The sequence below is a fragment of the Barbus barbus genome (assembly GCF_936440315.1).
Source record: "Barbus barbus genome assembly, chromosome: 41".
NCBI classification, from domain to species: domain Eukaryota; kingdom Metazoa; phylum Chordata; class Actinopteri; order Cypriniformes; family Cyprinidae; genus Barbus; species Barbus barbus.
In genome coordinates, this window is record NC_136719.1 from 15,803,072 (window position 1) to 15,815,699 (window position 12,628).

The following is a 12,628-nucleotide window of genomic DNA, read 5'->3' on the forward strand; positions in this document are numbered from 1 at the left end:
AGCAAAAAACATGAAAACACCTATTTTAAAGGTACAACTATGACAAGATTAGAGGATGTGGTTACCTGATCTCTACTCCAGGTTGAACTGGCACACTGTTTAGTCACTCCCATACAGAAACACTGCAAGCAACCTTCAGGATTATCAGCCGCCAAATTAAAAGCGCTATTCTTACACTCATCGCAAAGAGCACCAACCACATTGGCCTGCACAACAGAAGAACAAACACTGTTTGAACATTTATATATGTATATGTTTTCAACACTGATAATAATGTTTCTTGAGCAGCAAATCAGCATATTAGAATGATTTCTGAAGGATCATGTGACACTGAAGACTGGAGTAATGGCTGCTTTGCTATCACAGGTAAAAAAAAATACATTTAAAAAAAAAAATAATAATTAATTTCTTTTTCAAAATATAACTATTTATTTTTGATCAAATAAATGCAGCTTAAAAGACTTCTGTCAAAAACATAAAAAAATCTTTCTGAACAAAAACTTCTTACTTCACCACACTGGTGGTGTATTAAAAAAGTTACTGTAATGCAATTTAATACCTTGCAATAGCATGGTTTGCTGATGGGATTGACGGTTCCTCTGTTATCACACTTGGTAATCGCTGAACAGGGATAAGAACACCATATGGTTGACAATTACACCTGGAATGCTTTGAACATCCTGTTCACAAACAGCTGGTATTCCAGCATGCAGTGCACTGAGTGTTAATCATTATCTAAAGCGTCACTTGACCTTCAAGGTAAAATGAGGCAGAAATTCCAAGAAATGAAATAGCTTAAGGCAAACAAATAAATCTTGCGGCTAATATTAATCTAATAAATCATTTACTATCGCAGCTGTAAACAAAAACAAAGGAAAAATGCTCACGGCTAGCAGCAGGGATACATTGGCCGTTGGGCTGAAGAGGGTTGCCGACATATCCTGGAGCACATCTGTGGCGAAACAAAGACACAGATGAAGACATATTTCTTATATACACATGCATTCAGAACCGCAAAATGTAGTGTTAAAACAACAAGTATATGCAAACGAGCTGCTCCATTACTTCTCACAACGTCGCCCTGTATAACCAGGTCTGCAAGCATCACATGTTGCCTGGTTGTCATGGTCCAGGAAGCAAGTATCAGAAAACCTTTGAACACATCAACATTTTGTTGTTTTGCCATAATTCCATAATTCCATAATTTGCCATAATTCCAAACAAATTGAATTACTATTCACTTTTACTCATTTTAATTGTATTATATTAGTTTATTTTATTTGATATACACAGGTTTGATATCTTTACCGTCGAGACGTCTCTGTGTATGGACAAGGACAGGGTTTGCAGTCATTATATCGTCCTTGACTTGGGTCACCAAAGTAGCCAGGCTTGCATTTGTCACACTGTGGTCCTTCTGTGTTATGCTGACAACTCTGTCACGTGACATTTACACCTTAGTGTGTGGCGTACAGTAATCTACTGATGCAGTGTATAAGTTATCTACATATTTATAAAAACACATCCTTACCAGGCAGTGTCCACTAATAGGGTCACAGGCACTGGCATGACCATTGCAGTTGCAGCCAGCGCAGGTACCCAGGTAGGGTCCAGGTACCCGCTCGAAACCAGGGGAGCAGGACTCACAAGACAGGCCTGAATACCCAGCAGGACATCTGTGTGAGATCAACAGTTTGCACAGATTAACACTTTCACACAGAATTCTAAAAAAATTAAAAACACAATAACAAAACTAACACACTAACCTGCACTCCTCCACGTCTCTCGGGTTCCCCTGCTGGGTGAACTCTTTGGCGGTGGTATCCATTCTGATGTCACTCAGGCCCACACTGGCCATGCGGTTGTCATAAATGGTGCGAACGTGGATGCTCTCCAAATTGGCCAAGGTCATCATGAGGTCATCACGAGTTACGGCTCGTCCTGTGGAGTGCTGCCAGTTTTCCTGAGACACAGAGACAGAGAGGTGAACCACCCCGCATAACACTAACAAGCAACATCTCTGCAGAACTATTTTAAACAAAAATTAAGTTTGAGAAGAGATTTTTTTGGAATTTAGTATTAATATAATCAGTATTAATTATAATAAATTAATATATACTAAATTAATTATTAAATTTAGTATTAATTATAATCAGTAATCATCTTAACCATAATGATTTTTTTCACAATAAATATTGCATTTTAACTAAAAGATAATAATTAAAATACCTTAGTTTATATTTACAAATAAATGTAATGTATACATTTTATTTTACAAGGTGTAAGTGTACAATTGTACACTTTAAAAACTGAGATTTTATTTGCTTTTTTATTTTTAGATAAAATAAAATAACCCTTATAAGCACACGTGTATGCCATGTGGCTCACCTCTGTAAACTTGATCTGTCTTTGGTTGATTGTGTCAGGTAAAGTGGGGTTGCCTCTACGGTAAATAAATTTCTGCCCATTGCCGCTCAGCACAACATCAGGTTTCTCCTTTGGTTCCGATCCACCTCGCTGCAGTGAGTAACTCACCTTAAAATTCAGATAACCTCCATACAAGTCAACCTGTACAACACAGACACAGTGTCCAGAATACTAAGATACTGAAGTGCTTCAATTCATTTTTCACACATGCTTCCCAAGCTTTCCAAGACAATCAAGCTACCGTATTTGAATATTCACAGTGACAGAAGGGACAGCTAATGATAGGGAGAAGATGGAAATCGGATTGCACAAAAACAGGAAGATATGGATTACTCAATGTTTTATTGAGCTTCTATCTATATTTGTTAAGTCGGGTATTGTGGAGGGGAGAGAAACCTTGTTGCCCAGGAACTGGCGAGGCAGAGTCCAATAGGAGTCTTGATCAAGGAAACGGCGAGACAGATCCACTAGCTGGAACTCTTCACTCTCTGGATAGATCAACATCTGAGTGGAGGAGAGAGGTGGTTGGGTGCCTGGACGACTAGGAAATGACACATTGACTCCTGTGGATAAAACGATAGATAGACAAAGACAAACCGAAAAAGGTAGCGTATTATATTTTCAATACCAGTGTATTTGTTCCTTTAAAGTTCACCCAAAAAGGAAAATGCTGTCATTACTGACATTTCAAACATGTGAGGCCTTCATTCATCTTTGGAACACGAATTAAGATATTTTTGATGAAATCCGAGAGCTTTTTGATCCTCCCTAGATGGCAATGTAACCACTTTCAAGGCCCAAAAAGGTAGTGAGGACATTGTTAAAATAGTCCATGTAACATCAGTGGTTCAACCCTAATTTTATGAAGCTATGAGAATACTTTTTGTGCGCAAAGAAAACTAAAATAATTACTTTATTAAACAATTTCTTCCATGTCAGTCTTCGACACACGTTCTTACTATGTTTTTGGGCCTTAAGCATGTCAGATGCTTTGCTCTCTATGCATGGTCATATACATATACTTTTGATTTCAGCAAAAATATCTTAATTTGTGTTCCGAAGATGAACCAAGGTCTTACGGGTTTGGAAAGACATGAGGGTCTCTAAATTATCAACATGATCTAAACTTCACTAAAACATTAGTTGTACATAATATACTACAAGCCTTTTAAAGTCTGGTAACATTTTTTATAAAAGAAAATATAAGAATATCCATTATACAGAATTTTTTGCAATATTTCAAGATGAACACTTGCTGAACTGAAACAATTTTGAAAAATTGTGCTAAATTGTGAGTATCAAATGTGATATATAGGTTTTTGATGAACATTTGTTCATACATCTCTCAATCATCATTGTATTGCATTATGTTTGTTTTAGATATGTTTTGCTCCCAACAATTAAAACAGAAATAGAGAGTGACCATTGATATTTTTAATGCATTTCAAATAAGCTGTTTGCTACACCATTTTAAAAATCTCATTGATTTACATTAGAAGCTAACTGAATTTCACATTTTTTGACCTTATAAAATGATAACTCAGTTTAGGCCTCCAAACAAAAATAGCTTTTTTCCCCTCCTTGAGCTAGAATGACACTCAAAACATATGCATATTTTTTATACATTATGTCTGAAGGTTCAATAAACTGTTACGTTAAAAAAACAAATCTGACTGATTATATGTCCTGCTTTATAGAGTTAGTGATCATTGTCATGTGTTACGAATAAGATGACACCAAAAAGATGCCACAACAACTATATTTCTCCAACTGTAAATCCACAAACATAAATGCAAAAATCTGAACTTTTAATCAGTTGAGTACCTTTGAAGTCATCCTCCTCTGTGAAGCGCAGTGTGATTTGGCTGCGGTAGCGACCGGTGCTCTGACAGTGCTTTGTGATACCAAAACAGAAGCATGGCATGCAGTGATCGCCCACGCTAAAGTGTCCATCACGGCAGTTACCTGCTAACACGTACAGAGAGGATGACACAACTGGACAAGAACAACATGGAAGACAAAGGATGGTAAGACCACCACCGTCAGGTTTGAGCTGCCTCACCATCAAGAGACAACAATGTCACAACATGCGGTCAAAGAATAGCAGGATAACCTGTGTCTCGTAAATAAAAGATGACATCCATAGTCTCTTTGGAAAAGAAAGTATCAGACGAGAACAAACTTATAATACAAAACACACAGTAATCCAAAGATGTTCGCACCATACAGAGCTGATGCAGTACCTGGGTTTGGTCTCTGAGACAGGCTGAGGACCCCATCAGGGATGGCAAACACAAGGCCTTTAGCATTGATGGCCTCGCAGGTGTACGCACCCTGGTCACCTTCTTTCACATCGCGGATAGTGAGCGTTCCTCGCCCATTCTCACTGGTCATTGTGATTCTGTCAAAAGAATCATGTTTAAAAAAAAATCATATCTGACAGAAAAAAACCTACAATAGCCTAGACATGATTATACAGAAGGAGAGCACATGCTGAGGAGCAAATTAAATACGGCTCTCTGGTTATATATTAATAATGTCCAATTATTATTATGACTAATGATAATGGCAAAGAAGCAACTTTACAAGACAATCTCCTTTGAGACTCGATAATTGGAAAAGAGACAGTTCACAATCTTTTTGCCAAAAAAAACAACAGTCTGTTTTTTATTGAGTACATGAAGTATTGCCCTTTGTTTTCATTTAGACTAGTGCTAAAGTTATTCATTTAATTATTTATGAGTTCAGCAAAGGGAGCTCTGGGAATACAATAGGAATGGATGAAACCACAACTATTCCTTACTTTGCATTTAATCAGTCTTTAAGGGAATATGGACTCTATAACTTTAAACCAGATTGTGGACATCTTGATCATTTCAGAGTTTTTAATCCACAATGCTTATTACATCCTAACCTACCTGCTATTGGCTGGTATGTGTCCCCAATTAAGACGCCATGTTATGATGGGAACAGGTACACCAATGGCAGAGCAAGTAAAGGTCACAGTGTCGCCCCGCGCTGTTGTGATGGACTCTTCCGGCGGGGCGGTCACAGTGGGAGGTGCTTGGGTACAATAAAAGTAAACATATAGTATAATAATTTTTACATTACAATCAATTACAATCCGCATATATAACTGTATTATATGAATGCTAACAGTAAAAGAGACATATGGATAGAAGAAGCTATACACATACACACGCAGCAAGTCTTTGATTCTAAATTGGTTCTAATTTGATTCTAAACTCTAAGTTTTATTTGGCAGATTCATTCAGTGAGATTAGCCAACCAGAGCCGGAGGCACTGTTGGCCGAAAAAACACCAAAGCCGCCTGTTAAATAAGCTACAAGCACAAGATATATGGGAGATGAGATGTAGATGTTATTGAAAAGCAGTAGTTGAGTGCGGCAAAACATGAATCTTTCTTTGCTGACCATAAATACACAATTTTCATGTTTTAGAAGAGGCATTACTGTTAGTAAGTCAAAGTGAGTGTGACAGTGAAAGAAAAGTGGAGACAAAAAAGTTACAGTGTTTGGAATGGTATGACAACCAATGTTTACTTGTTAAAGATTAATTGGATTGTAATGCCTTACCACAACCGTATTCATCAGAGCGGTCAGCACAGTCCGGCTCCTCGTCACACTGGTAACTGGCAGGAATGCATGTGCGGTCAGACAAACACACAAACTGCTCTGGGCCACATGTGTCCCCTGGACCTTTAGTGGCTGAAGGAATGAGAAAAAACTATCAATTATTAGCAAAGGGAGTTTTAGCAAAGTGTGTAATTTCTGTGCCTCTAGTGGCAACAAACTGAACTCCAGGTTTCCAAACAACTTCCCCCATCTGTGGATGGAAGCTCAGCTCTGACTTACGGCAGTTCATCTCATCTGAGTTGTCTTGACAGTCATTATCCCCATCACAACGCCACAGTTTCAGGGCACAGCGGCCATTCTGACACTTAAACTCATTGGGTTCACAGGGAGACGGAGTTCCTTTGTAATTACAAATATAGTTGTATAATAAATGCAGAGAACAGACAAATATCACCAGCATAACATGCTTGATTATAAAAGTGGTTTTAATTCTATGGTAAATGAAATGGATACATCACATTGCCGTTTGTCCTACCACAATTGAACTCATCGCTGCCGTCAGTGCAGTCTGTTTCGCCATCACAAACATAGTCCCGTGAGATACACTGTCCATTCTGACAGGTGGCCTGGTCAGCACGGCAGGGTCCCGGGCCAGGTGGGGGTCTGGTTTTACGAGGCGTAGGTGGAGTAGGGCGTACAGGAACAATAGCTTTGAAAATAAATTATATAATTAGGGCTGTCAATCAATTACAAACACAAACACTTCGAGCCCCCGGCCGGCAGGAATTGTAGGTGGGGGGAGGGAATGTCCAGCGCTCTCTCCACCCTCAATACCACGACTGAGGTGCCCTTGAGCAAGGCACCGAACCCCCAATTGCTCCCCGGGCGCTGCAGCATGGCTGCCCACTGCTCCGGGTGTGTGTTCACGGTGTGTGTGTGTGTGTGTGTGGATTTGTTCACTACTCACTGCTGTGTGTGTGCACTTGGATGGGTTAAACGCAGAGCACCAATTTCGAGTATGGGTAACCATACTTGACAATACGTCACGACTTACTTTACAAATCAAATTAAATATATGCTGATAATTTGAAGCCATTATGATGTCAAGCATTGTAAAGCATGAATATACACTTTAAAAAGTAGTTTTAAAGGTCAATACTTTGTTTGCTTTATTTACGTATTATTGAAAAAAAACAAAAGATCCTATGCAATGTATTAAATTAATATGTTTAACTGCCATAAAATAAAATAAAACAAAAAAAAAATTCTGAAAAAGATATATTAAGAATATAAAATACAAATTTTATACATGATATCAAAGTGCATTTAGTTGGTGTTAGTCGGTTAAATTAAAGCAATGCCACTAATTTCTGAGACAAATAAGGATGCAATGTCACTCACCACAGTTCATTTCATCACTGAAGTCATTGCAGTCAGGCCGTTTGTCACAGACATACTCCAGAGGGATACACGCAAGCCCATCCTGACATCTGAACTCTTCAGACAAGCAATCTCTGGGAACGGGAATCACTGAGGTGGCAGAGACAGACATTTAAAATTGTGTGATGTATTGTAAGCAATGCAATGCAGGGATCCAAGGAAAACTGTTCATGGTGCTTTGTTGAAAGATGTTTCAATGATTCAATGAAAGCCTATTATTGCCTTGGCATGCTAGACCTGCCATTTCAAGAGGATAGGCTTTGTTCACACGGGCAGTGAAAAAAAAAAAAAAAAAAAACCCTTTCAAAGTCTTTTTAGTTTTTATAGCCACAAAAAAATAAAATAAACAAAAATAAATTCATATTTGTCTTGATTCCAATTAAATTCTGTTTTGTTTTTTTAGTTTGTTTTTGTAATGCAGTCTGAAGGTCAGGTTTGAAGTTTTTTGTTTCGTTTTTTTGCAAAATGTAGACAGTCAGTCCTGGGCCCGGTTTTTCAAAAGGTTTAATCCGGATAAAATTGATCCGGATTTAGTAATCCTTTTTTTTGCGATCCGTGATCACGTAATCCATCTTACTTTTGAGCCAGTTTTTCAAAGCAACATCGGATTGGATCAATCTGATCCGGATAGGAACTTTTCAGGATCACCAAATCTGGATAACCAGTGCTCAAACAGGATAGGAAATCACAATGTAGAACTTTAAATGGAGTTCTTAAGAGGCGCTTTGCATGCCTTAACTACCTGAGAGCGGAACCACAGAAAGCATGCAACATAACCCTTGCCTGTATTGTCCTGCACAACATCTCTACTAAGCGCAATGTCCCTCTCTGTACTGACAATGATGCACCTGAGCCCCTTGGAGACCCTAACCAACCTCCTGCATTCTGCCAGAACAAGCAAACAGGACGTGCAACAAGGGACGCAATAGTTAGACACTATTTCTGATTTGGATTTGTTTTGGATTTCAAAAATCAGTGATTGCCATTCTTTGCATTTTTTTGGTTATTCTGTCATCATTGCATGCATCACTCATAAATATTCTAAAAACAAAAATATTTTCGATTGTGATGAATATATATATCAATTAGTGACAGAATAAAATGTATTGTTTTTGGTCAATTTTGACAGCTGTTTGGGGGATTATTTTAAGAGGCCAAACTCTTTCTACTTTGCTGTAGGCCTATACTGAAAGGCTGAATACGTTAAAGCCTACCTAATCACTGTAGCCTGACGGATGAACAAATAAAATTAAAACCTTATGAATAAATAGGATATCTTGTAAGATACTGCATGATCCAAATATAGTATTATTTGATACATTTTTAAAGTTTTCATTACATTTTGGGCATGAAATCCACGCTGAATCTACCCTTCTGATGGGATCAGTTTAATCCAGATTTTTTGGATCAAAGTGATCCAAATCCTACAAAAAAGTTCTGAAAAAAACCAAAGATCAAAACCAAGATTGGATTACGTGATCTAATCAGATTATGTAATCCGTTTTTTCTTTTGAAAAACCCATTTTCAAGATTTGATCCAATCCGTTATCCAAACTCCTAGTGGATTACTTTTGAAAAACCGGGCCCTGAAGATCAGATTTGAAAATCAAATCAGATTTATGTGCAGTGTGAACAAAGCCAAAGTGCAATTCTGTATAATGTTCATATTTTCTATTCAGTCTTAAATTCTCTTATCCGGTACCTTAATCTGAAAGTAAAAAAATATGGAAAGATTGGACGGCAAAAATTCAATTCCAACACATGTGAAAAACAAAACTAGATACTGCAAACACAAACACGTTACATTGTCTGAAAACGATACTTCAAAAGGTGCATTCCTGACATCAACTTCATTTCAAATCAATGACAAGCCATGCAAAGCCTTTTGTTCTTCTCGTCATACTCAGGTCTTCATCAGAGTGCACACATGCATAAAGGTTTCATTCTTTATCCAGCCACTACATATGCTGAGAATTCCTTCAGTTCTCATAAGTGAACAAAACTGGGCTGTGTTCTAATGCACTATTGTCTCCATGCAGCAGACCTGGTTGAGGACAAACCTGGAACAACGATGGGCTCCACAGGAGGGGGAGTATCAGCTATGAACCAGACCAGAACCAGACAACATTATCTAAACTACATTTTTGAATGATGAGCTCCACACAGAACTACAAGAATTGAAAGTTATATAAACCATAAAATGCAAGTTTGGATTTTACAATTAAATTTGACAGTTGAAAATTGAACACATTATCAAAATGATTATTATTGTTGTTATTACTGTTTATTATTTTTGAATGCCAATGCCATCTTCATGGTGAGAACAAAGTGAATAACAGGAGTCATACGAAAGCTACACAAGATATTTAAGATAAAATACAAAACTTCTAAAATACCTTCAGGTGAGACTTTAAAAAAAAAAATAATAATAATAATAATTTATATTTATATATATATATATATATATATATATATATATATATATATATATATATATATATATATATATATATATATATATATATATATATATATATATATATATATATATATACACACACACAAGTTAAATACATATCTCTGAATAAAAATGTTGTGTATTAACATTTAAAACAGTACAGTCCAGTAAAATATGTTTAACAGTGTTATGAAGACATGATGGTGGTTCTTCATCTTTCAATAAATAAGGTATGAATTCTGAATGATCTAAACAGTACCTAGTAAAAAGAACATGATCATACATAGATTTGAAATGACTTATTCCAGAAAACTATTTCTGTAGCATTTATCCCATTTCCTCTGCCAATTGTTATTAATATAACAGTTTATTACTGGTCTAAGTTCATTGATGATGATGATCATCATTATGAATTGTGTTAATTTAATATAATATTCTGCAATTTATAAGACTGCAAATATTGTGTCTGTTATATTGTGATTCTGATATCACAATATAACAACTATATGATAACCTTATATCATGACATTGCATAATTTAGTAAGGAATCATTGTTTAATCACTATTAACACTATAACTATAAAAAAAAAAAAAACTGAACATACCTTCTCCAAGCCGTCTGAATTCGAAACCTATTACTGAGGTATCGTAGGAGGCAATGGTGCCCTCTTTAACTACTGAGAACAGGACATCTCTGATCTGTTTCTCATTAGAGTTATTATCTGAGCCGACATCCAGCTCCACAAACACATCTTTGCCAATTTTCCTGCAAATGTACACAAAGCACAGTTATACAAAACAACAGTCCAAACAAACAAACCACATAAACCAACTTAAGATGGTTTGTTGGTATCCCAGTCTGGTCAGTCTGGTCAGTTTGCTGTTTTTACAGAGAGTTTGGACACCAGCTTGGTTTAAGATGTTTTTAAGTAAGAGGGATCATTATAAGTCTCATAATGCCCAAAAAACTTGAGTATTTGACTATTTGAAATGAATTCCCTAATGATTGTAAAGTAAACTGACTATATTTATACATTAGAAGGTGCACTATTACATTAAAGTTTGACACTGAAAATAAATGGTGTTTACTTAATGAGAACCACATTGACGGTCTGCTGTCCTGGTATCCTGTTATAGTCCGACTCAAGCTGTGGAGAAAATAAACACCATTAAATCACCACATACTGGCCTTGCCTTACAAAGTGCTTAAGTCTCTGTGTACTACATTCTAGTTTTACAGCTAAATACTGATTTAGCCTAAACATCAACACAGTACAGACAAAAATCAGAAGAAAAGGCATGTGATCAATAATATGACCCAATACGCAGGTGGAGTATTATTGTGAAAACTCTGTTGATGGTATTTCTTAAGCTCACAGTCCTTGAGTAAATGCACATACCGTATCGACGACAGCAGATGATAACTCTACAAAACCAGGAGAGTAGATGTCATCAAGTTCAGGCCCATACTGGAATGAGTTTGTGAAGTTCACCAGCGCCCGATAGTAAACTAGAAACAAGGCGGCGGCCATCAGACTCACAATAACAGCACCAGAGAATAGTCATTATAGTAATTTACACCAATTAGCACAATTAAGCAAGATATTTGTCTCCATAAAAATATCTACTTTCACTTTACAAGCATAAATACACAAACTACACACAAATCAATATTGTTATCAATATTACTGTCAATTTACTACAATAATTCTCAATTTTATTTTATAAATTGTATTTTTTTATATTTTATAGATTAAACATTATATATAAATTAATAACATTAATTTTATTCTTCAATCTTATTATACAAAGGTCAGTTCTAAGGATGCAATTATATTAAAATTATAAAAGAAAGTTGATTATTATTTTCATGCTATGGTTAATTAAATATATGGACTATAAACATCCAATATTAATATTCTTTACTGTTTTGTCTAAATATACTGTACATGTAAAAGCACTAAAAATTTAAATAATCATTTTAAATTCACTACAAATGAATTTAGGCTTCACAACATTATAAATGTACATTATAAAAAGGGATATTCATTTTGAAATTTTTTACATTAAACAGCTTTATTAAATTATTAGTGTTCTATGTATATATGATATATCCAAAACGGATTAAAACCAATCAATTAAAAAAATAATAATAACAATTATCATCACCGATATGTAGTACTGGTATACAAAATGGGCAGTTCATGATGTTAACTCCTATACCAGTCTATTTGCTGGTTTTACATTTTTTGGCCACTTTTCAGCCCAGAAGACCAGCTGGCTGACCATCTAAATCAGCTGAGCAGGATATTGGCCAGGATGGGAGACCAGAAAGACCAGCCTAAACAAACTAAAACCTAAACAAGGACACGAATAAACACGTAGGTGAACAACAAAATCAAACAATTTTCAGGTGAAGGCACATGTTACCGTTCTACCTTCTAGCTACCGTTCAATAACAAAAACAAATACATGCTATTAGCGTATGCCCACAGCCTCACAGTACATCAACCTTTAAAAAGCTCCAGCCCTTTTACTGCCCTCCCGGCAGCTCGCCTGGGTGGGTTTACCCGATTTCAGTTTGTCAAACTGAAATGAGAAAGGAAATCAATATTTGTGCTCTTTCTTCCAGTTAGCTACCACTCGCCACAGTTCTCCAGCAGAGTCGTGTTTAATGCGACGCAGCTTATATACACAGTCACATATA

The 12,628-nt window shown here is 36.3% G+C and overlaps 1 protein-coding gene across 14 annotated transcripts in view; it reads right to left on the reverse strand.

The window, feature by feature from the left end:
- The window catches only part of LOC306860410 (basement membrane-specific heparan sulfate proteoglycan core protein-like), a 112,905-nt gene that overhangs the window by 55,905 nt on the left and 44,372 nt on the right, over positions 1-12,628 (reverse strand). For 9 of the 14 annotated variants that reach the window (XM_079402108.1, XM_079402105.1, XM_079402107.1 and 6 more), the window contains exons 4-22: positions 11,322-11,431; positions 11,011-11,069; positions 10,527-10,687; positions 7,425-7,553; positions 6,559-6,732; positions 6,303-6,422; positions 6,024-6,155; positions 5,346-5,490; positions 4,671-4,828; positions 4,252-4,422; positions 2,824-2,990; positions 2,389-2,568; positions 1,767-1,963; positions 1,532-1,676; positions 1,309-1,436; positions 1,066-1,152; positions 888-952; positions 560-621; positions 66-206 (exon numbers count right to left, since the gene is read on the reverse strand). In XM_079402108.1, the coding sequence (XP_079258234.1) occupies positions 66-206; positions 560-621; positions 888-952; positions 1,066-1,152; positions 1,309-1,436; positions 1,532-1,676; positions 1,767-1,963; positions 2,389-2,568; positions 2,824-2,990; positions 4,252-4,422; positions 4,671-4,828; positions 5,346-5,490; positions 6,024-6,155; positions 6,303-6,422; positions 6,559-6,732; positions 7,425-7,553; positions 10,527-10,687; positions 11,011-11,069; positions 11,322-11,431 (2,531 nt within the window). The remainder of the gene's footprint in view (positions 1-65; positions 207-559; positions 622-887; positions 953-1,065; positions 1,153-1,308; positions 1,437-1,531; positions 1,677-1,766; positions 1,964-2,388; positions 2,569-2,823; positions 2,991-4,251; positions 4,423-4,670; positions 4,829-5,345; positions 5,491-6,023; positions 6,156-6,302; positions 6,423-6,558; positions 6,733-7,424; positions 7,554-10,526; positions 10,688-11,010; positions 11,070-11,321; positions 11,432-12,628) is intronic. The other 5 variants (XM_079402101.1, XM_079402100.1, XM_079402104.1 and 2 more) reach the window with 2 other exon arrangements.